Here is a 23,664-nt window from a genome sequence, read left to right on the forward strand (position 1 = left end):
TGCAGTATGACTATTCAACAGCTAGTTTTGACATCTTCATCGTCTAGTCATTTTAATTGCTGGCTATTTTGAGCTATTGCCATCATATACCATAAAACATATAAATTCCTTCGCTCACATCAGATTGCTCCCACATAAGAAAACTTATCAAAACAGCAAAACATAGTTTTCAAAGAATTCATTTTACTATAAAGGTTATGCTACAACAGGTGTGCCACCACACTGTTTACAATGCCTGTAGAAGACAAAAAATTATGAAAATAACTATCACAATTCTCTCTACTAACAATAAATAATTGGGAAACAATTATTAATACTTGATATTAAGTATTGCTTTTATATATCATGAGTAGAACACCACAAGGAAACTCACCATGCTTCCATGGCTTTTGGCCTTTTGTCTGACCAACAGTGATTCGCACATCAGTAAATACTCGCACACCAAGTCTGAAGTCTTCATATTCTCGGGCAACATTTCCTGTTCCATTTATGTCTATGCTTGGCTGCTGTGGCTGAAGGACCATTACATAGCTTTCTACACTAGGCACTTTCACAGAATGCTCACGTTCACAGCTGAGAAAAAGGATATTAATTTTATGAGTATCAAAGAAAGAGTAACAAAATTTTGCATAAATCAAAACATACAAGAACAAAAAAATTATATGAATGCCATTGTGTACAATGAGACAAATTTTACAAATGACAAATGCATGAAAGTTGCACAATATCTGAAAAACTCCAGTAAAATTTGAAAGCCAAAATAAACCACTTCTCATTCAGGTATTAAGAAATATTGCTAACTTGTACAGAACTGCGAAGTACTGGTAAAAACTACTGCCATTACCCAACACTTCAGCAATTAGGGTCAGCCAGAACCATTCACATCTGTCACTAATTAGAAGACAAAACATGTGGAGAAATACACGAGTTATTAGAACTGTCTGAACAGATTATAGAGCCTTTGCCCCAGAGGTGCATTATGTTGGGGTTGGGTTGTTTTGAGGGAGGAGACCGGACAGTGAGGTCATCGGTCCATCGGATTAGGAAAGGATGGGGAAGGAAGTTGGCCGTGCCCTTTGAAAGGAACCATCCCAGCATTTGCCTGGAGCGATTTAGGGAAATCACGGAAAACCTAAATCAGGATGGCCGGATGCAGGATTGAACCGTCGTCCTCCCGAATGCGAGCCCAGTGTGCTAACCACTGCACCACCTCTGTTGGTGGTGCATTATGCCACCTAGTATTTTCATACTACTGATCATTATAGCTTTCAACTCAAGTTGTTGACTAACATTATTGGGTGGGATCTTCTCTAGTTCTTCACATGATATTACCTCCATCTGAAGGAACTATCAGAATCTGAACATTTACCTTAGTAAGAGTACAATGTGCATCAACGATAAAGCGCACCACCATAAATGGTTTGTTTCAGTCTTGTGTCATCATAATTGTACAAAATAATTGAACTTTTGACGTGTGTGTAGTCTACATATACACATACTCCACAAGCCACTTTACAGTGCATGGCAGAGGGGACTGTGTACCACTACTAGTCGTTTTCCTCTCCTGTTCCACTTTCAAACAGAGCACAGGAAAAATGACTGTCTATAAGCCTCCATGTAAGCCCTAACTACCACCATCTCATCTTCATGGTACTTACACAAAATTTATGATGGTAGCAGTAGAAGCGTTCTGCAGTCGGCCTCAAATGACGGTTCTCTAAATTTCCACTAAAGTGCTTTATGAAAAGAGCATTATCTTCCCTCCAGGAATTCCCATTCGAGTTCATGAAGCATCACTGTAATACTTCTGTGCTGGTTGAATCTACTGGTAACAAACTGAGCAGCGCCTCTGAATTGCTTCGATGTCTTCCTTTAATCAAACCTGGTGGAGATCCCAAACACTTGAGCAGTACTTAAGAATGAGTCGCACTAGCATCTTATATGCTGTCTCCTTTATAGATGAGCTCAAGTTCCCAAAATTTTCCCAACAAAATGAACTTTGGCATTTGCCTTATCTATTACCCATAGGGTCTGCAAAGACTAGATTCAGACTACCTATATTGAGCACACAGGTATTTACCTTAGTGGTCATTCTTCCTATGTTCCATAAGCAAATGGCATGGGAAGAAACCCTAATACGTGGTACAATGGGCAATACCCTCTACCACGCACTTCACAGTGGTTTAAAGAGTATAGATGTACAACAAATTCATTTATGTCATATCTGCATGTGCTCTCTTTATGTCCACAAGATGACAGCTTCAATAAAACTACATGTTGGAGATAGAGATCTGGTGCATTACCTACCAAAATCAGTCAAGAGCTACAACTGATGATTCTATCACACCGTAGCCTTTGGTAGCCAATGCTGAAACTGATTCAGTAGCACTATACTGACACCCTGCATTTGCATTATATTCTACAATATTTTTTACTCTTGTGTTTTTAAATAACCAAACAGGTTATGTACTTTCTTTTTCAATTTTTGTACTCTTAAATCACTCTTGAAACATTGTCTCTCAATCATGGAACCACCTTGTAATGTTTAACTACCGGAAGCTAACAAATTCAGAAATAAAGGGATACTATCAGTTGGCATATATGTAGCTGTATTATTAGATTTTTCTCTTAAGATTTTAATTTATTAGAATACATATGAACAACTGGAAATACTTTTGAAACACTAACTGGAATATCATAGAAATCCAAGTAATCGAAAACAAGCAAAAATATGCTGAATGCTTACATCACAACAGTTGAAAGGTGCAAATTGCGTCTGCCAGCAGTGGGAAACTGTCTCAGATTTGTGTAACCAACTTTTCTCAAGAGAACAACAAGATTAGTCTTGTTATCACCTTCAATGCTTAGTTCTGTCAAATCTGCAAAAGAGATTAAACTGTGTACATAAAATAAGACACCCAAGACAAACTTAATGACCAATAAACCATATTTATGACACAAAATGTTTCATGTTAACAGATACTTTTAATAAAATTAATATGATGAGCTGTGGTAAACAAAAAGGGGGGTTGTCATACAAAGACATTAAAAATTTCAGAGCTTCAATATGAACACACAAAACAATTCTTGCTTGAGATAAGGCTTGTAACCCTTGCCCTGTAGACATGACATCAGCTAAACAAAAATTCATTGCCTGTGACTCTGTGTTTCTAATTAAGCTGCTCAAATGCCACAACATGAAACAAAGTTACTACTGTTGAAGATTTTTAGACATGGCTCACTATTTCGTTTCAGCACTGAATGAAGAATATCTGCTTTGGAAATAAGGAAAATCAAGTTAGTCGAAAAAGTTTAACAGAATCAATCATGCAGTAATACTAAAATTTCCTGAACAGATTTTTCAAGCAAAGTTTCAAACCCTATTACTGAATTTGCTGCCTATTTTACTCACCACTGTTTGTCAACAGCTCCATTCCAGGTTCCAGTAATTCCATAGCAGGTACCTCTAAACTCTCTTTACATTTATGAAGGCAGCTAAGAACTTCAGGTTTCTCAGTCTTATTTAGAAGTATTGATAAACCTGCTAGGTAGCCTCTGAAATGATGCTTCATCTTGCTGTCAGAACCTGGAGAACAAGATGCAGTCTGAAGTATATAATGAAAGTTTGAGTAAAAATATGTCATAGGGAAAATTCCAGCCAAGCTCACTTCGTATCTGGGTTATTAAATGCTATATTTATCCCAGGAATGACTTTCCTTGCAACCTATGATTCAAGGTATTAAAGAAATATCACAACACATTTTATTGCTTTAGCAGCACTACTGCCTTTCTTAAATAACAGTAACTGCCAAGCAATGATACAGAAGGAGTGTTTTAACGAATTATCTGAAGACTTTCATGCAATATCAACCAAGTTTGAGAACTAAACAGGAAACAGAATAATGCAAAACAATGGCAGAAGTGACACAGGAAAGCATCAATCTCAGTGACTTACAGGCTATGAGGTTAATATTTCACTGAGATCAAAACAGTTTGGCATTCAACCAAGATCAAGAAAACTGCACACATGAGGTTGTGGATCAGCCAAGTGGAACAAGAGTTCTTCAGCAAGAAGAGAAATCCTCTCTTTTGGGATTATTCTCTCTGAAATGATACAAATGTGTAATTACTAGCACTACCATTGTGACTCACCCTTATTCTGGGTTAAAGAAATGTGTTATTTGGGGCATGCAAAACTATTTTCGGGACAACTCATGTCACCTGTAGTAATACTGTTATGAGGTAATGCAGCCAGAAGGTTGGTTTGCACACCGGAAGGTTGATTGTGTTCTATTAAGCATGAGGAACAGAAGAAATCTTTCTTCATCTCTTACCAGTGGACTGTTTGATCCAGACCAAGATGTGGGATTTGTTACAAAAGTGCTACAGCTGAATATGGAATTACAAGCACAGTGGAACTTGCAATTCTTTTATATGCATAAGCATTGTTAAGCAAAGTGGGTATCAGATTACAAATCCAAAGGTCCAGGGTTGAATTTTGAGCCAGTCCTAGAATTTTTTCTGACACTAATATTTTTTTACATCTAGCAATATATTTGTTAATGTGCAAAATAGCATGTTGCACTGTAGTTCCAAGGTTGTCTAATAACTGGCATACCACTTAAAATAATACCTAGCAAAGCACTCTGTTGTAAAATCGATTTCTGGGTTAAAGGCTGCTTTACTTTTTAAAACAATACTGGGAAAGGTACATTACGTGCTACGATAAAGATCTAGGAAACATATTTTAACTTATTTTGAAAGTTGATGGCAATGTTGTTTCATAGAAGTAATTAATCCAATCCAGATCTTAATTCAGGGAAGTGGTTGTCATACATTATGATACGAGGCCATCACAGCACAATTAGATTTTCCTTGTTGTTTGGGTCACATTAAGCACTTCCACAACTAACCATGTGATGACAAATATTGGAACTACTTCAGTGATAAACATCTCCTTTGTCACCACACAGTGAATGGCCACACATCCCTAAACAGAGCTTACAGAATAGTCAGGCAAGGTTTTCCAGTTTGGTTTGTCTGCCAGAGGATTTCTCAACATGTCTGGCAACCATTCTAATTGTTAGTATGTAAACAGCAATAATCACAGGCCTTGCAAAAAGATAGAACCAGCAGAGAAGTGCAAGTAACTGAAGACAGAATCAGTCTGAATGTTCATTTCTGAGGCAAAAGGTAATGTAACTTAGCACTGATTGCCTGAAAAGCTGAAATATTAAAAAAATTTACAGATTTATATGGAATGTGTGAACTATGTGAGATCATCATAGACTCTCATGTACAGAAACTCGGTTTTGACATTTTTAAGGATATGAAACAAAACTTATGGCACATAAGGTTGGGCAGAGTTACATTTAAAGCCCAAAAAGTTAATGTGGAACTACAGTTACATTTTCTACAGTAAGTAGGTATTATGAAAAACACTATAGAAACTGGACTGAGTTATGGCCTAAGCATGCGGGATCTTTTCTGAGGCAATCTTGCATTAGGCTGCAGTTCCATGAAATATCTTTGATCATAGAAACATCTATGGTTTGCTAAAGTGGAAATAAACCATACTGTTTACATGGCAGTCTAAATATTTCATTTTGGGTAACCAACTCCCATACATTTAAATTACTATGAGAAAACTATGTTTCCAAGGTACCATGGATATCACAAGCACCCAGGGTGTGCTTCTGGTGTAATTGATAGATTTTGGGGTGGCTGTGAGTGCATTCAGGTAGCAATAGTGCTTATGTAAGTGATGGCATAGTTAAAAATAAACATATCATTTACTTCTTATGATTATTATGCCTCATAAGGAAATCACACCTACCATATTTCACATGGACTGTGTGAATTATGACTGTGCAAACAGTCTACTATAACAGCAGAAGAAGAAGAAGAAGAAGAAGAAGAAGAAGAAGAAGAAGAGATGAGAAATTACAGTAATTTACAGGTTCACATTCCACTTGTAAAGTTTTATTATCAGTATTTTATTTTTTCATCAAGTGAGCTTAATGTTACCCATATCTGCTTAAATAAATATCTCATATTCTACATTCCCAAACATGCTTTTGTCAATCCCACCTGTACCTGGAGGTCTTACAATAATACCTCTCCATAATGATAAACTAAATGTATGTGGTTTATACACATTCTTGTCCCATTAATGCGACGACTGCCTACGTTGGACATCAACATGCAATAACCACTCTCCGACAATGGGTGGCAGCACTAGCAGTGGAGTGGTCGAATGATTCAGAAAACACTGCAGTTCTCATAAATAGGAAATGGAGTGATTTATCTGACATCCAAAAGGGCATGATCATTGGCTTTCCGACCAAGGGTGGAAGCATTTCTGAGAAGGCCAAGTTTGTAAACTATTCACGTGCTGCTGTGGTTGTAGTATACTGTGCATGTCAAAACAGTGGTATCCAAAACTGGCATCGAAGGAACTGTGGTGCACAACCAGCCATAGATGACAGAAGTGAAGACAGCTGCAGAGATGCGTACAGGCAAATAAACATGCAACTGATGAGCAACTAACCACACAGATGAACCAAGGGGCTACGAACAGTGTCTCCTCAATGAGCATTCAGCAAATGTTACTGCGTATGGGCCTCCATTGCAGGCACTCAATTCATGCATCTTATGCTGACTGCTGTTCATCGACAACGAATGCTGTAATATGCACACCAATACCGGAACTAGACACCCACTGAGTGGTGACAGGTAGCCTCTTCAGATGAATGACATCTTATGCTACATCGGACAAATGGCTGTTGGCATGTATGGCATGAAACATCTGAATGCGAGCACCGTGTAACAATTGTCTGAAGGGTACAGGCTAGATGAGGGAGCATTATGATCCGGGGAATGTTTTCATGGCATTCTCCAAGTGATTCTCGATGGCACAATGAATCAACGTAAGTACACATTGACCTTGAGGACCTGTCCACCCCTAATGCAGTTTATTTTTCCTCAGCACAGTGGCATCCATGACCAGGACAATGCAACATGTCACACACCTCGTAGTGTGTGTGGTTCAAGGAGCATCAGGGTGCATTTACCATACTCCTCTGACCATCAAACTTCCCGTGGACTTAAACCAAATTCAGAATCTGTGGGACCATCTCGATCAGGCAGCACGCACCACGGATAATCAACTGGGAAACGTAGCACAGCTGGCCACAGCACTGGAGTGAGTATAGGTACACATCCCTGTCAGTACCTTCCAGACCCTCACTGGCTCTCTATCTGCAGGTCTCGAAGTGGTCCACACAGCAAAAGGTGGTTATTCAGGCTTCTGATGGGTGTTCACATTAATCTGAGGGACATTGAATATATGTATGTACGTATGTACCAGTTGGTTGCATATTTTATTATATTTCCAAGGAGTTTGAATTTTGTCCCTGGTTGGTGTAACAATTTTTATGGAAATTAATGAGACACTTTAACTCTGGCTAAGTTTAGCATAAGTTAAAAAATGGCAATATGCACTGTGGTTTTAAATCAGCATTAAACTCTCACACTCTGGGTAAATCAGTTCATTACTTGACAAAAGGAAAGCAATGGCATTGCAATACTAGAGGAAAGTTCCCAGCATTGCACTTAGGTGTGCAAACTGATCTTCAATTACTGATTAATTTACTTGAACATGAAGTAACTTTATATGAAAGAACTGCTCTTGTAACTGCAATCTCACAAAACAGTACGCAATCTGCAAAAACCTGGTAATACAGAGTTACAAGTTCATCAACTTATTATATTAAACAATTTTAGTAAGGCTGGGATGGGGAGTAACAATAGAACTGTCGACCTTACCTTGCCAGCATGCTCCCACAGTGAGTGTAGTATTGATGCCTTTTGTATGATGGAGTGGCCAATCATCTATGATTTCAGGATTCTTCTTCTCTGCTTTGAACATCTGACCATCCACATATAGGGTAACCTCAGGGAATTTTACAGACACTGCATAATGATGCCATTCATTATCACACACCTGATTAACAAGATTAAACAGTGCATATAACTGTATTGCCATGAAAATTTTAAGTATGCTGAAATCAATAAAGCTTTAGACATTTTACCTATGTTTTAACCCCTAACAACACAAGTGGAGACTATTTGATTATTATTTTAAACGCAATCACATAACATAAAAATAATACTAACTAGTTTTACACACAAATAAAAGCTGAGGATGGCCAATGTATGACTGGAATCAGTTATGATTGTTATATGATTGTATCTCAAACAACAAGAAGTGAGTAATACGTCCCAATAAACACACTGTCTGCCCCCCCCCCCCCCCACATAAATAAATATACAAATAAATAAATTTCAGACTCTTGTAAATTCTTTTCTCCAGATCTGACCTGAATATACATTAATTTGTGAACTCCACTATATGTGCCTGTTCCTAAACCTTATTCAAACCTGCAAGACCACGACCTGTTACACTGATATATAATAAAGGTTTCAAACGAACTTTTTCTGCCATTATACAATGCTATGCCGTAATTAATGCCATGCTAAGGTTAACTAACTAGGCTGAGATAAACATTAAGCTGAAAATGATCACATCCATGAAAATAAAGAGTTTGGTGTTATAGCTCCATCTCACTTTCAACACTGGGAAACATCAATTCTGAAGTATTTCTGTGTAATCTGAGATAATTAGATGGTTGCTAAAGAAAAAGAATGCATAACATAAATACAATGAAAAAATTGTACTGTAAGAATGTCAGACAATTACGTGTCACAAATATAATTTAGTAGTTTTATAACACAAGGGCCCTTCCAGAAGTTTAAAACTTTTGCCTTGAAAAGGAAACTATTGCTATACATTTTGTGTACGGACTAGAGATCAGAAATAGAGTGAGCACAAGTCTAATGTTGAGGGTTGCATACTTTATAAATCAAGGCACCACTGTTACACCATCAGTTCATTTCTGCTGTAGTTCTGCAAGTGTGACAAGTCAGAACTGTGTGCTGCAGCATACTTACCAACTCTCTCTCTTACTGAAGCATGCAGAAGTGTACAGCTAGTCATTACTTACTGTTAGTATGCAAGGCAAGTATATGATCTTGTTGCTGTAAAGTAGCATTAACAAGGCTTAACAACTAATTGTCAGGTTCAAATGGCCTTTAAATATGGTGCTTTTTGAGAGACAGTGAAAGGTGTAAGACAAAAATTAACTGAAGCAAAGTATACTATTGCAGATGTGTTCCATTAGGTGAAGTCGGAAGTAAGTTTCATGCTGTAGTCCAAAAGTCACATGAAAAACATACAAATTTCATCCAATGCACGGTCCCTCCATCCTAGATATGTCCAGCTGGGAATAGCCCCAGAGAGGCAGGATGCAGAAGACAAAGCCTGACGAACCCGATTATATCCGAGAATCAAGAAAACCAAGAGAAAGAAGCAAGTAGAAGTGAGAGAGGGGTAAATGGGTGAAGGCAGGAGAGCTGTCCCACACATAAAGCAGCTGGAGGCCCCTGGGACACAGTCATACGATGGGAGACGCACCCTCTGCATCTGACTGGCGCTTCCATACCCTCTGTTATCCCACAAAAACTAGTAACACAGACAAGTTGATAAATTCTCGTGAAAGAGAGCAACGACATTAAGGCAGTAAACCAATGATAAAAAAAAGGGAAAGAAAGAATTAAAAAGGTGGGAAGGGCAGGAGCCAGGCTGGACCACCGAGGGCAGCCACGGACCACCTGGGTCAGAGCAGGCAACAGGGCACTCCCAACGCCTCAAGGGGCCGACGAGGCTAATGTGCTCTATGTCACAGAGAGGAGAAGAAACTACTTTCACTGGCAAAACAAAACCCGATAAGCCACTTTGGTGTCATCTGCTAGCACCAGAGGTAGTACGTCAGCAAGTTTATGGTTTTACCGTAAGGTGGCCAACTTAGGGCACTCCAGCAAGGTGTGGGCCACCGTCAGTGGATCCTCATTCCCAATGCTAAGCCGACACAACAGTAGATTCCCTGCGAGAAGCATAGAAGGAAGACTGCCACACAGTAATGGTCTCCGTTACGGTTCACAGTTCGTTCAGAGAAACCAGGGCACACCAATAGGGGTTCTAAGTCTCCAATTATTGACACCAGTTGGGGCACAGACTGCTCTACACTGTGTGTCGAACAAGTACCGAACGAGTCATATTTCGAGCCATTCTTATTTATTTTTCTTTTAGCTACCAATTTTGGCACATCACTGGTGCCATCCTTTGACTCCTGTACGTGCAGTGAACACTTGTCACTCAAAGCTTGTTGCGATACAACAGGAGCCGTCAAATACATCCAGATTCCGTGAGAATCTGTGCACACTGTGAATGGAAGTACCACATAACTTGGTGTAATACACCAGGAACTAACATAAAAAAATTTGGATTTCATAAATATTTTTTTTGGAGTGGATACCCGAACAGTTCAACAGTAACTGTGTAGATGGCCAGTCAGAGACAACAGGTCAAAGATAACATGTTTTTAGCTGCCTTCTTCGGACGAATATTCGTGGAATCCAGATTTGATGGCTCTTCTTGTATTGCACCAAGCTTTGTGGTACGTCAATTCAGTTGCATAGGGGCATGGCAATGGCACCAGTGAAGTGCTGAAACTGGTAGCTTAAAGAAAAATAAATAACTGATTGAAATAAAGCTGTTATTTGGTTCTTTTTCTACACACTGTTTGATCAGCAGCTGTCCCGAGTCAGTGATGGATCCTAGAAGACTCTACAAAGTTCCAGTCCTGTCCTGTCTCGGTTATGGGAGTCTGGCATATAGCTCGGCATCATCTTCAGTGTTGCAGATGCTGGACTCTGTGCACCATTGTGGGGTCCAACTAGAAACAGGTGCCTTTTGAACCAGCCCAGCCTAATAGTGGAGGTGTGGGTACCCCTCCTCCCTCCTCCCTCCCTCCCTCCCATCCCCTCCCTCCTTCCTTCCATTGCTTTAACGCAAACACCACACAGGGTATCTGCTCCAAACTACAGCTACTCCCATTGTCATCTCTTACAAGGGAGCAGTCACATAAGCCCCATTTTGTCTGCCCCTTCCTCATATCTGTCTCAATCTACCCTTTGGACCAAAACACACTGTTGATCCCATTGTTTTTTGCCACCAGTATCTAGCCATCCTTTATGTATTTGTAGGTTCAAAAGTGTGCTTAAGCCCTCAGCCAAGTTCATTCTTGCACCGCCAAGACGTCCGCCGCTCGTGGTCTCGCGGTCGCATTCTCGCTTCGCGAGTACGGGGTCCCGGGCCTCGAGATGACTGGGTGTTTGTGCTGTCCTCCTCATTTCATCATCATTCTGAAAGTGGCGAGATTGGACTGAGCAAAGGTTGGGAATTTGTACGGACGCTGATAACCATGCAGTTGAGTGCCCCACAAACCTATCACCATCATCACTGCCAAGCCAAGATGTTCTTAATCGACAGTGACACCCCCAGTTTTTCTTCAGGCTATTGACCACTACCACCCTGAACACCCATTGTTTGTGACCATCTATCTTCTTCTGTGGCCTCAGCTTGCTTCTGTGGCCTCTAGCAAGCTGGACACTTAGTTGTTGACCCTCAGGTCACTTTGACATCCCAGGGAAGAACACACAGGTTGGCCTCCTTGGCTTTCAGGATACCGACTGTAGATGGGGGTACCGTTAACTGTAGCTTCTCTAGAAAGCTCATGTACTTGCCTTGCGTACTAACAGTAAGGCATGACTAACCATACACTTCTGCATGCTTCAGTAAGAGAGAAAGAGTCGATAAGTATGCTGAAGCACACAGTCCTGACTCGTCAAACTGGTAGCTAAAAGAAAAATAAATAAAAACAGATTGAAATATGACTTGTTTGGTTCTTGTTCTACACACAAAGTGTAGAGCAGTCTTTGCCCCAACTGGTGTTACTGAGGCAGCTTAAGAGTATTAAGGTGCAACTAGCATGTTTGCTTAAGTTGGCACAGATGGAGAAGCCACATCAACAAGGCACTGAAGACCAGTCCCAAAACGTGGTCAAACTCCACCACACTGATCAACTAGTCGTTGAGTTAAGAGTTGTGGGTGCAGATGTACAGTACAACAGTGACAGAAGCGCACGATGCATGTCTTGGTGGCTGAAAACCGGAAACCAGGGTGAGAGCCCAGAACTGCACCTTATATATGTCATCCTGCAGTGTAATTCCACAGTTGAGGAGCAACAGTAAATACATAAATCCATCAGCCCACAGGAACAGTATCACTGTAGACACCACAGCTGCAGCTAGGTTATTTATAGCCACTAGAAAGAGCAGCCACACTACAGAGATCTGTGGGACCCTATTCTCTTGTATATGTGGGATACAGCGATTAGCATCAACTTTAATTCTATAGTGTGATGAAGTTTTCGACAAAAATATGGAGCAGACCCCTGAGACCCCACTCATGTAGGGTAATGAGGATGCGGTGATGCCATGTGATGTCATAAGCCTTTTGCAAGTTGAAGAAGATAGCAATAAGGTGTTGATGCTAGGCAAAAGCTGACTGGCTAGCAGACTCAATTCAGACCAAATTGTCAGCAGTAGAACAGCCTTGGCAAAAACCATCCTGGGATGGAGCCAAAAGACCATGAGAAAAAGTACCAACACAGATGCCAGCTAGCCATATGTTTGAGCAACTTGCAGATAATATTAGTGAGACTAAATGAGTGATAGACAGTGACAGGAAAATTTCATGATAACAATAATGCAAAAATCAACATGAAATTAGTGGTTTTCAGTGAAATAATGTGACATGGCAATTTTTCCGAGACACGGAAAAATTTTTAATTTTGCCATAAAAAATTTTTATAAATCTGAGGACAGCTGTTACTAATATTTGTAAATGATAGTTACTGAATGTTAAAAAACCACTGAATACAAAAATACAGTTCAAAACAGAATCTGTCAAAGAAATACAGAAATTGGGAAAAAATAGCACTGAATTTGGCACAATATGGCAAAAAGGAGAACACTGAATTTAGTAAAAAACACCAATTTTGCACAAGTAGCACTGAGTTTGACAAAAATATGAAACCAAATGCATAAAAAACAACACCGAATGTGGCAAAAAAAAAAACAAATTTTTGCAAAACAATGATGAGAGTTTGGCAAGAAAACTGCACTTGGAAAAAAACTGCATTTGGCAAAAATTGACACCAAATGTGGGGGGAAAAAAAACACCAAATATTGCAAAAAACCTATTATATATAAAGAAGAATGTCCACTTGTTTATTTGTAATTCATACAAATCTACAGTTTTACTCCAGTTTTCATGAAATTCTGCACACTTGGCTTTCAAGATGAGAGAAAGATCACTGTCTAAATAATATTTCGTCATCTAAATATGTATGTAATCTATAAAGGGAAAAGGTTGCCACCAAAACGATGAAAATTCTTGATTCAATTTATTTCAAATTTCTACATGATCCCCTAATGAACATTTGGACACAAATAAGCTATATGTTTTTTAACATACACTAAGGTAAAAATGAAAGTCAAGGTATCGATAACGCACATATATAAATGTCAGAAATAAGCACATATATTAGATGTCAGTACTATCACGACCACACCGTATGAAAGGGCAGTGCATTGGCAGAGCTATCATTTGTACTCCGGTGATTTATGTAAGGAGGTTTCGAGCACGATTATAGCTGCATGATGGGAATTAACAGACTTTGAGTGCAAAATGGTAGTTGGAGCTAGATGCATGGGTCATTCAATTTCAGAAATCATTAGGGAACTGAATACTGTGAGATATACAGAGTCAAGAGTGTGCAGAGATTGCCATATTTCAGGCATTACTTCTCACCACAGACAATGCAATGGCCGACAACCTTCACTTGACGACCAAGAGCAGCGGTATGTGCATAGAGTTGTCAGTGCTACCAGACAAGCAACATTGCACGAAATAGCAGCAGATGTCAATGTGAGACTTATGACAATTGCATCCATTAGGACAGTGCTGCAAAATTTGGCATTAATGGGCTATGGCAACAGATGACCAATGCAAGTGAATTTTCTAACAGCATATCGCCTGCAGCGCCTCCCTGGGTTTGTGACTATATGAGCTGGACCTTAGGTGACAGGAAACAGCAACATCATCACGCGAGTCCTGATTTCAGTTGGTAAGAGCTGATGGTATGGTTTGAGTGTGGCGCAGACACCCAGGAAGCCATGGACCCAATTCATCAGCAAAGCACTGAGCAAGCTGGTGGTAGTTCCATAATGGTGTGGGCTGTGTTTAAATGGAACGGACTAGATCCTCTGGATGTTTGGCTACTTGCAAAGCAATTGCAGTAATTCATGAATGTCATGTTCCCAAACAATGGTAAATTTTTATGGATGACTATGTGCCACGTTACCGGACAACAATTGTACGTGATTGGTTTGAAGAACATTCTGGACAATTCGAGGAATGATTTGACAACCTGGATTGCCCGACAGGTGTCCCATTGAACATTTATGGGACATAATTGAGAGGTCAGTAGGTACACAAAATCATGCACCAGCAACTCTTTCACAATTATAGACACAGTATGACTCTGTATTTCTGCAGGGGATTCCAACAGCTTGTTGAGTCCATGCCCTGCCATACCGAGTTGCTGCACTATGCTGGTCAAAAGGTGGTCTGAAACGATATCACAAGGTACCCCATAATGTGGCACATGAATGTACATAAACATATACAATGAGATTACTCTGCAGCGGAGTGTGCGCTCATATGAAACTTCCGGGCAGATTAAAACTGTGTGCCAGACCGAGACTCGAACTCGCGACCTTTGCCTTTCGCGGGCAAGTGCTGAAGTTTCATATCAGCGCACACTCCGCTGCAGAGTGAAAAATCTCATTCTGGAAACATCCCCCAAGCTGTGGCTAAGCCATGTCTCCGCAGTATCCTTTATCCCGGAGTGCTTGTTCTGCAAGGTTCGCAGGAGAGCTTCTGTGAAGTTTGGAAGGTAGGAGACGAGATACTGGCAGAAGTAAAGCTGTGAGGACGGGGCGTGAGTCGTGCTTGGGTAGCTCAGATGGTAGATCACTTGCCCACGAAAGGCAAAGGTCCCGAGTTTGAGTCTCGGTCCGGCACACAGTTTTAATCTGCCAGGAAGTTTCATAAAACATATGAACAACAGAAGTTGTTACCTATCATTTTGAAAAGTACTTGGCCAATTTACTTCATATTTCTACATTCAGATGAAAGAATGAAGATAATTAACAAAAAATTACATGCCTGAGCAAAGAAATACCTCATCAGAAACTGACTAATTCCTTGCAATTACTGTCCCAATACTCGTATTTGAGAACGATCAGACGTTACTAAATTGCACACCAAGTGAAAGCTCGAGAATTTGACAGAAAAACGACTGTAAATACTTATTTAATGATTAGTTGCTATTGTTACATATGACATAACAAAGAAGATACTTTACTCTGGGTTTCACGGTTAATTTTATTAGTAACACACTCAATGCCAAGCCCATAGATTCTACGGGCAGCATGCCCTTCCAAAACTGCCAAGCCCTCAGGTTCTACAGGCCAGCGTATTTTGCTAATCTCATCCGAGAGCTGCAGTAGTGATAATGACATTACGTATAGTGCTACTGTTCCTTCCACAAATGAATGTGATGCTGGTCCAGTAATACCAGTCAACACAACTCTGAGACAAATTCTCGCAGACACTGACTGCTTGAGTTCAGTGCTTGATTGAGTTAGTATAGTCATAACTGATGACATAAAGTAACTGCAGTCACAAACGAATCTCTATGCATCACAAACAATTGAAAGAAACCTTATTCAGTACTCAATTCCTGGAAGCCAGTTTCTCTTGCTGAAATTAGATGCTTCTTGGGCATTGTGTTTCATACGAGCATGCCACGTAGGCCAAAATTACCATATCACAGGAGCACTAACAATGTTTCCAGCTGTAATTTTTGTCCACAGGTAACAAGTCTTTACGTTTCGTGCAGGTATTGTCAACTCTGATCAAAAGAAACCAGGAGAACAAAGCTTTTATATAGTTTTCGAAGTGCTTCCTTGCTACAATAATTTGAATGAGAGATGCGTTCCAACTTATTGCCCTCCTGAAAAACTGACTACTGATGAAGGTATATGCCCATTTCATGGCTGAGTCAGTTTTTGTACTTCCATGCAGAATAAATCACAGAAGTATGGACTGAAGTCATACACGCCTGCTGAAGCAAACAGAGACTACGTCATAAACTTCGAAGTTTACGCTGGAAAACACAACAGTGATGACAATTCATCTTCAACAGTTGTTATGAGGTTGATGTCTAGCGGTAATTGCTCGAACAAAGGACATAATGTTTATTTAGATAGATTCCATTCTAGTCCAGAACTCTCTGAGCAGTTATCTCACGAAGGTATCGGTACTGTAGGGACTGTGAATAAAAGCAGAAAGTCAATGCTTAGAGATCTATTTACAGCTAAATTGAAGAAGGGTGAAATGACAAAAAGATGTAAAGGAAAAGTCTTGGCAATGAAGTGGTAGGAGACACAAAGGATGTATATTCATTGTCCACTTTTGCATAACACACAAAAAGGAAGGGAGTTGAAGTAATGAAGCCACTTCAAATCTTAGATTATAAAATGACCAAGGTTGGAGAGTACCTTTGAGACTAGCAGCTGCAGTACAATACGTTCATGCACAGAACTGTAAAACTGTGGTGGAAGCTATTTTTTAATTTGCTCTTACTATGAGTATTGAATGCATTTTCACTACACAATTCCTTTCAGACCAAGAAGATTACAATAACTGATTTCATTACACACCTTGCTACACAGATGGCTCAACATCATATGGCAATAGCTCCAAGAAACCAAAACAGACCTGTAGGCAAATTGATAGAGAAATTTCCTGTAACATTTGCCATCCACAAGCAAAATATATGCCTCTCATGTATGTCATGTCTCTTCTTCAAAACCACAGAAAGAATGTGGAAAAGTATGTTCCAAGGAGACACGTTATTAGTGCGAAGGGTGCTCTGTGGTGTTATGCGTGGAATGCTGTTATAAAATATTCCATACCAAACAGCAGTACGATTCCACGTAGAACGTGCTATTGTATTTAAATATGATATTCATCACTGATCATTATGTATTTATAAACTCATTTACTCCACTTATTGGGCCAGTACACAGACTGTTAAAATCCACAGTGCCCTACAAACACAAAGGTAGGTTTGGATATAGTACCAACAAATGTCACTAGATTGGAGGCCGATCAAAAGATAGAACAGAAGCCGAGATTTGCTGAACAGTAACAACCTGTTTGAACAGTTCGAGTCATGCTTCACCAGTGATACCTGAGCTCAAACAATAGAACACAAATTCTCTAGGAACACAATGAGATTCTTAGATAGTGCAACTTACCATCTTTCCATGCATAATTTGTTGCATGCCTTTGACACCGAATGATTCAAATATGCCAACTTAAAGTGATTGCAGTTTCCCATGTGCCTCGCACTGCCAGACTTTTGCAACATGTCAACTTGCACTTGAAAATGGTTATAGCTAAAATCGTGACTGTGTGAAAGGAATTTACATTTTAAGGGTGGAAAACTCTTACAAAAAGGTTATGTACTTAGTGGAAATGCCTCAAGCCCACGATCACACTTGCGAACTTGTGTACTCACTCTTTTCTGAGTGAGTCGCATCCACTTGTACCTGACGACAGAATTGAGTGAGAAGTGGGCACAGGTGGGGACTTTAGGGTCGAGGCTACGAGCACAATGGGACGGCAAGTTTGGAAATGCTGCCACAGGACTCACTGGAGAGTTTAAAGAGAGTATACGGAACTCATTTCTGATTTCTAGTACACACAGTATATATACGAGTCTCACCTACTTGTGATAAAAACCATTTACTTCTTTTCTTTAAAGAAAAGTGAAAAGTCATATTTCCTATGTAAAGAATAATGGATTTTCTTTCAATAACATTAATATAGCAAGTCTTTGTATACTGCAGAAAAATTTCAGCTAGTGACTTGGAAAATTGTTGGGATTATTATTTCATTTGCTTCTGCTCATCTAACCTTAAGTTAGTTGATCTATCAAACACACATTAGTATAAAATTATAAAATAATATCCCTGTACTACAATAGATTATTACAAACCTTTTACTCACTTGGACTGCCTATTCAAACAACACACACAAAAATTATGAAGAATGGTACACACCTGAGATAATTTCCACCTCCACTCTGCCGGTCTAAATATATTGAGATCTCCTTCAGAAAAGTCTCGACGAAGAAGTAAGATTAAACGGCAGTTCCGGACGAACAAAGCATAATGGTGTCTATTCATATCTGTAAATGAAAGTAATTTTAGATTGAGATATATTGTATACAAACCTTCAATAAATTAATATGGTTAATTAAACAGTAAGGTCATTAACTTTATTTTTGTAAGACCTTAAATGTCTTTGGAATGATTGTATTGTCTCTGACACATTTTTGGCTATAATGTCTTAAGTCTTCTGAGAAAGTATCTTCTAAAAAGACAATTCATGAATTTATAGATATGAAAAAAAATTCTGACATATTTAGTAGACAATTTCAATTTTCAGTTCCTGCTGTAACAAGAGACAGAAATACAGCAAAGCACAACACATTAAGCGATATTGTAAATCATTTGAGGAAATTATCATTTATATTGTCCACTTTGATATATGCCTAGTGAAAAGTTCTCACCCTGTGAGTGAAAGCATATTTTGTGTGTAAAAACTCCAGTTCTATTTCAATGAAGACACTCTTTAGGTCAGTAAACTTGATCCACATCTATAAACTATCCACACGCAACATAAGACGTAACTGTGTCACTGGACAGCAATGTTTTCCAAGTGCATAGGTCTTCACATGTAGGAATAGATGGTAGCCGGCAGCTGCTGAATCTTGAATATGGAGTGGATTTTTTTAATACTACCTCAATTTTTCCAGACGGCTTATATAGGCAATCAAGAACAAAAATCCTTTTTTATCCCAGAAAATTTTGGTCATAAACTTCATGGTACATTAAGTTGATAGCTTCTCTTTCCACAGGGCTATTGGCTTATTACAGCTCATTCACTACCATATTTGCACAAAGCATTGGTGAATCTTTTTAAACAGCATGAACGCTACTAAGAAATTGATTTTTTGATTTGATTTTTGCCAGTATTCAATAAATGTAGCACCTAGCTTGCACAAAGCTTTCTTGTAGATAATTCTTTATGTAAAATATACAACTCTCATCTAATATACCTAAAGCCTCAGGTAATTCACACACTTACACTAATTACCCTATACCACATTGCACACCTAATCATAATTTTTGTCTCATTGAATCTTCTGTGGATTTTTGAAGATAATGGGCACATATGCATTTTGCCAACCATACCTTGAAGACTGGAAGTGTAGTAGCAGATTCCTCTTGTAACTTCAATTATTTTACACTGGTGTGATTGCCCAAGCCGAAGAATTATACGACAGCATTTCAGTTGATCCATTTGAAAAAACACACACACACACACACACACACACACACACACACACACACACACACAAATACTTTAAGAATAATCATTTAAACAACCAAGACAGTCGACACATGTTATGAAGCTAGACATCTTTCTTATCTATTCTTTTTATTATATGTACCCAGAAGGACTACTATGGTAAATTTTGTTTTTTGAAAGCAATGTTATATAATCACCTGACATTTTAAGGGGAGTAGTTTCTGTATCAATGTAAAAAACTTCCAAAATAGATGTTTTATTGCCCACATCACTGTTGATACATATCCTGATTACTAGTTTCAGCAAAGTTATATTGCTATCTTCCGATCACAGTATACATGAATTATAAAGCCCCTACATGTGGTGCATTGCCACCTGGCCATTGCAAACATGGATATAAACTCACAGAAAACTCCACTGTAACACTAAGTACACTAAAATAAAAGCCGTAACTCTATCAGCAAGGCACAGAGGTGTCAAATACATCAGATAGAGTACATCCACTGTTGCCACACTGTGTGTTAACTAGCTCCTGGTTATCAACATACACACATCTGACAGCAGTGGATGTGTTCTTTCTGATGTACTTCACACCTTTGTGCCTTGCTGACATAGGTATGGCTTTTATTTTCGTGTACTCAGTGTTGCATGGGAATTACTTTTCTGTGTGTTTACCTTCATGTTTTCAATGGCCAGATGGCACTGTGCCACACTTTTGGTTTATAATTCACGTGTCTGATGATGGCAATACAACTTTGCTGAAACTAGTAATCACAATATGTATCAACAGTGATCTGGGCAATAAAATTGCTATTTTGAAAGCTTTTTTACAATGTTAAATACTTTACATTAACACAACTCTATTGTCCAAGAAAGTTCTTTGGTAGTTTTATGGTTATAATCTTAATATCTTCTGGAGTATCACATTTGTATAGGCACAACATTGGATTGTTTGACGAATTTCTTCAACAAAATTTAGATCTTGTATATAATTTACATTAAAAATCCAAATTCAAAGATATTACTTGTTTTATTTGCTCAAAGATTAACATTGCAGAAACTGTGAATACATGGCGCAGACTGATCTGACTAGCTATTCGTCATCAAACAGCTTTTCTACAACCAGCATGAACACTACCTACTAAATTAAATGTCTTTCATGCTATGACACCACAAAAATGTTAATGAATTTTAACTAGTTTGCATCATCAATTGCAACATTATAAAATATTTAATGGTAAATTATTTTGATGAAATATCAACTGAATCACAACATTATGATAAGCTCACAGATGGTTATATTAAGACACTTGAAAGAAAAATTACTTCAACACAGTTTTAAGCCAGTATATTACTGATCAGTGCAGCAACAGCTGGTTATTCAAATAAAGTTAATGAAATTAAAATGACGTACTATGGTCATCAGCTGAGCAGAGTATGTGCTCCTTGACATGTTTATCCTGGTCAGGATTTTGTTTGTGCTTCATCCATGTTGCAATAGTGAAAACAGGAGATAAATTATGGTCCATGACATCAGAAGGAATAGTCACGGCAGAGCTAACACCATCAAATTCAAAAATCTGATCTGACTCTCTTCCTTCATCTGTTGGGAGAGACTTTGTCCATTCAGATCCTATTCCAGGACTTGGCAACAAATCAATACTTTCCATACTTGCTCCTGCAAATATTTTAACATTATTAAATGTGTAATATGAACAAATAGCAAATATTAAAATTAAATAACTGACACCCAAAAGACATTTTATTACACAATTACTTTTACGATAATAGTTATCCACAAATTACATTGTGACAGACCACCACCACCACCACGTGAAAACAATGTGTGTGTATAGGGGTCTTATAAAGATATGCACAATACATCGATTTTAGTGATAGGTAAAATGTTCATGAAATTTTAAAAAAGAAAGAAATCAGTAAATAGGCTGGAAATGGGCACGGAACATGGAGAAGGACCTCAGTTTTGTTTAGCATAAGTCTGAGCTTATATAAATTTGAGGTGACAACCACATAATAAAGGTATCTACTCAATCAATTAGTATTTTGTGTTACTTGAGTTTCTAGCCAATACACTGCAGCTTATGTAACAAATCATCTGGCTAATTGAAGACAAAAGAGCACCTCTCATCTTTCACCTTAACTGTGATGATGATAACTCCTGTAGGAATACACTACTGAATCAAAACTATCACAGGACAACATTCCTTTATTGTACTTGCTCATAGCACTTAAAAAGAGTGTTACACCATAGCATAAGATGGAGTGCAACAGTTCATTAACTAACTAATTATTCCACACTCATCTCACCTACAATTTCCACCTGCAACAATAAAAGGTTAGTAGTGTGGGATGCTCTTTAAATACACAGAACTGTGAATACCGTTCTGCTCGAAACATTCAAAACTGGCACACCATGTCTTACACGACTGTGATCTACACACTTAAATGAAATGTTAAGGCCAGAACCAGGACTATAGTTCAAATTTTCAGGCTGAGTGCTTAACAATAATTTACTCCCTATGTTTTCAGTATCCTGGTTATATAAAGAGAGATACTATGGACTCAAACATTTTTTCCAATAGTATCTCCACATAAAAATAAAAACATTTCTGCTTTTTGAAGTTTTTGGACAGGTAGAGATAATGCTTCAGTTACAGATTAAGAACAAGAAGTTCAAATCACACATTATGTCGTATGTTTGCACATCTTATAGTCAACAAAAATTTCAAAAAATTTAAAAGTCAACTTACACTATTGGAAGTATTTCTGATATGACAATTTGTGTTTCAGAGTTACACTCAGTATTAGTTTCTCTAAAAGTTTTACACTGTTGCTTTCAAACAAAGAAACAAAACAATTTAGGTCTCTTAAGTCTTCACACCAACTGCACATAATAAATAACTGCCACTAAAAGTGCATCTAAAATTTCTGCTTTACCCGTTTTAGAAAAGCACTAGAAGTTACAATTACCTGCAGTCACCATAGGTTTAAAAACACCAGAATTTAATTTCCCATAATTTGTAAAGGAACTCAACATTTATCATATTTGGTCTAATTCTGTTTTGGAGGCTTAAAAACTTTCAAATGAGACCTCTGATGATGTATTAGTAGCAGAGCAGGTTTTATTTTACGAAAAACTTTTTGCATACATACCACAAAGTTTACGTTGGCTCTGAACAGAGTACGTGTCTCTGTCACATCCCTTTCCAATATGAGAAGTAGCAAGACTAAGTTTGGCCTCAACACTTCTAACATTGCAGGGCACATCACACAATTCTAAATCAGCATCAGGAAATAAATCCTGTCGACCAGTTCCAGGTGCATAGTCTATTCTTTCAGGGATACCTACAATTATACACACATTATATGTAAAACTATAAACCAATTACTTAAATTTGAAGACAACCCACCGATTGAGGTATACATATATGTGGAAACAAAACTAATCACTATTTGAAGTCTAGCAAAGATTTATGGTGAAACTAACTACTTTTAGAACTATGACAAACATTACACACTCTAAGAGAATTTTTCTCATTTAAATATCTTTTAGCGCTAAAGATAAAATGACTGTTACACAGTCGTGAAATTCTGAAGATGTCTCATTGAAACAGAACTCACAGTTGATGGGAAAGTGAAAATTCATTTACAATGTGCAATAATACAAACAGGAAAACTTACCTTTCCATCCAAGTTTGCACACTCTATTCACTTTTATTGTTACCATGACAGGCACAGATTGTTTCATGCCACAGTCATAAGCAACAACAGATAGAATATGGTTGTGACTTCGTTCATAATCTAGTGGTTCTGTGTTACGAATTGCTCCTGCAAATTGCAAGAAACATTTAGTGCCTATACAAATGCTGTGCTTATAAATCATAATACAAAAGAGAGAGAAAGAGAGCGCGCGAGAGAGAGAGAGAGAGAGAGAGAGCGCGAGAGAGAGAGAGAGAGAGAGAGAGAGAGAGAGAGAGAGCGGCGAGAGAGAGAGAGAGAGAGAGAGAGAGAGAGAGAGAGAGCGAGAGAGGAGAGAGAGAGAGAGAGAGAGAGAGAGAGAGAGACGGAGAGAGAGAGAGAGGAGAGAGAGGAGAGAGCGCGAGTAG

General features: G+C 38.5%; 1 protein-coding gene across 1 annotated transcript in view; it reads right to left on the reverse strand.

Moving 5' to 3' along the window:
* Window positions 1-23,664, reverse strand: part of LOC126184801 (calsyntenin-1) — a 71,978-nt gene that overhangs the window by 29,191 nt on the left and 19,123 nt on the right. Inside the window, exons 5-12 of the mRNA XM_049927386.1 lie at window positions 23,240-23,386; window positions 22,712-22,903; window positions 20,952-21,215; window positions 18,223-18,350; window positions 7,828-8,005; window positions 3,413-3,586; window positions 2,747-2,879; window positions 374-573 (exon numbers count right to left, since the gene is read on the reverse strand). Of these exons, the coding sequence (XP_049783343.1) occupies window positions 374-573; window positions 2,747-2,879; window positions 3,413-3,586; window positions 7,828-8,005; window positions 18,223-18,350; window positions 20,952-21,215; window positions 22,712-22,903; window positions 23,240-23,386 (1,416 nt within the window). The remainder of the gene's footprint in view (window positions 1-373; window positions 574-2,746; window positions 2,880-3,412; window positions 3,587-7,827; window positions 8,006-18,222; window positions 18,351-20,951; window positions 21,216-22,711; window positions 22,904-23,239; window positions 23,387-23,664) is intronic.

Source organism: Schistocerca cancellata, chromosome 4 (genome assembly GCF_023864275.1).
Source record: "Schistocerca cancellata isolate TAMUIC-IGC-003103 chromosome 4, iqSchCanc2.1, whole genome shotgun sequence".
In the NCBI taxonomy this organism is placed as follows: Eukaryota; Metazoa; Arthropoda; class Insecta; order Orthoptera; family Acrididae; genus Schistocerca; species Schistocerca cancellata.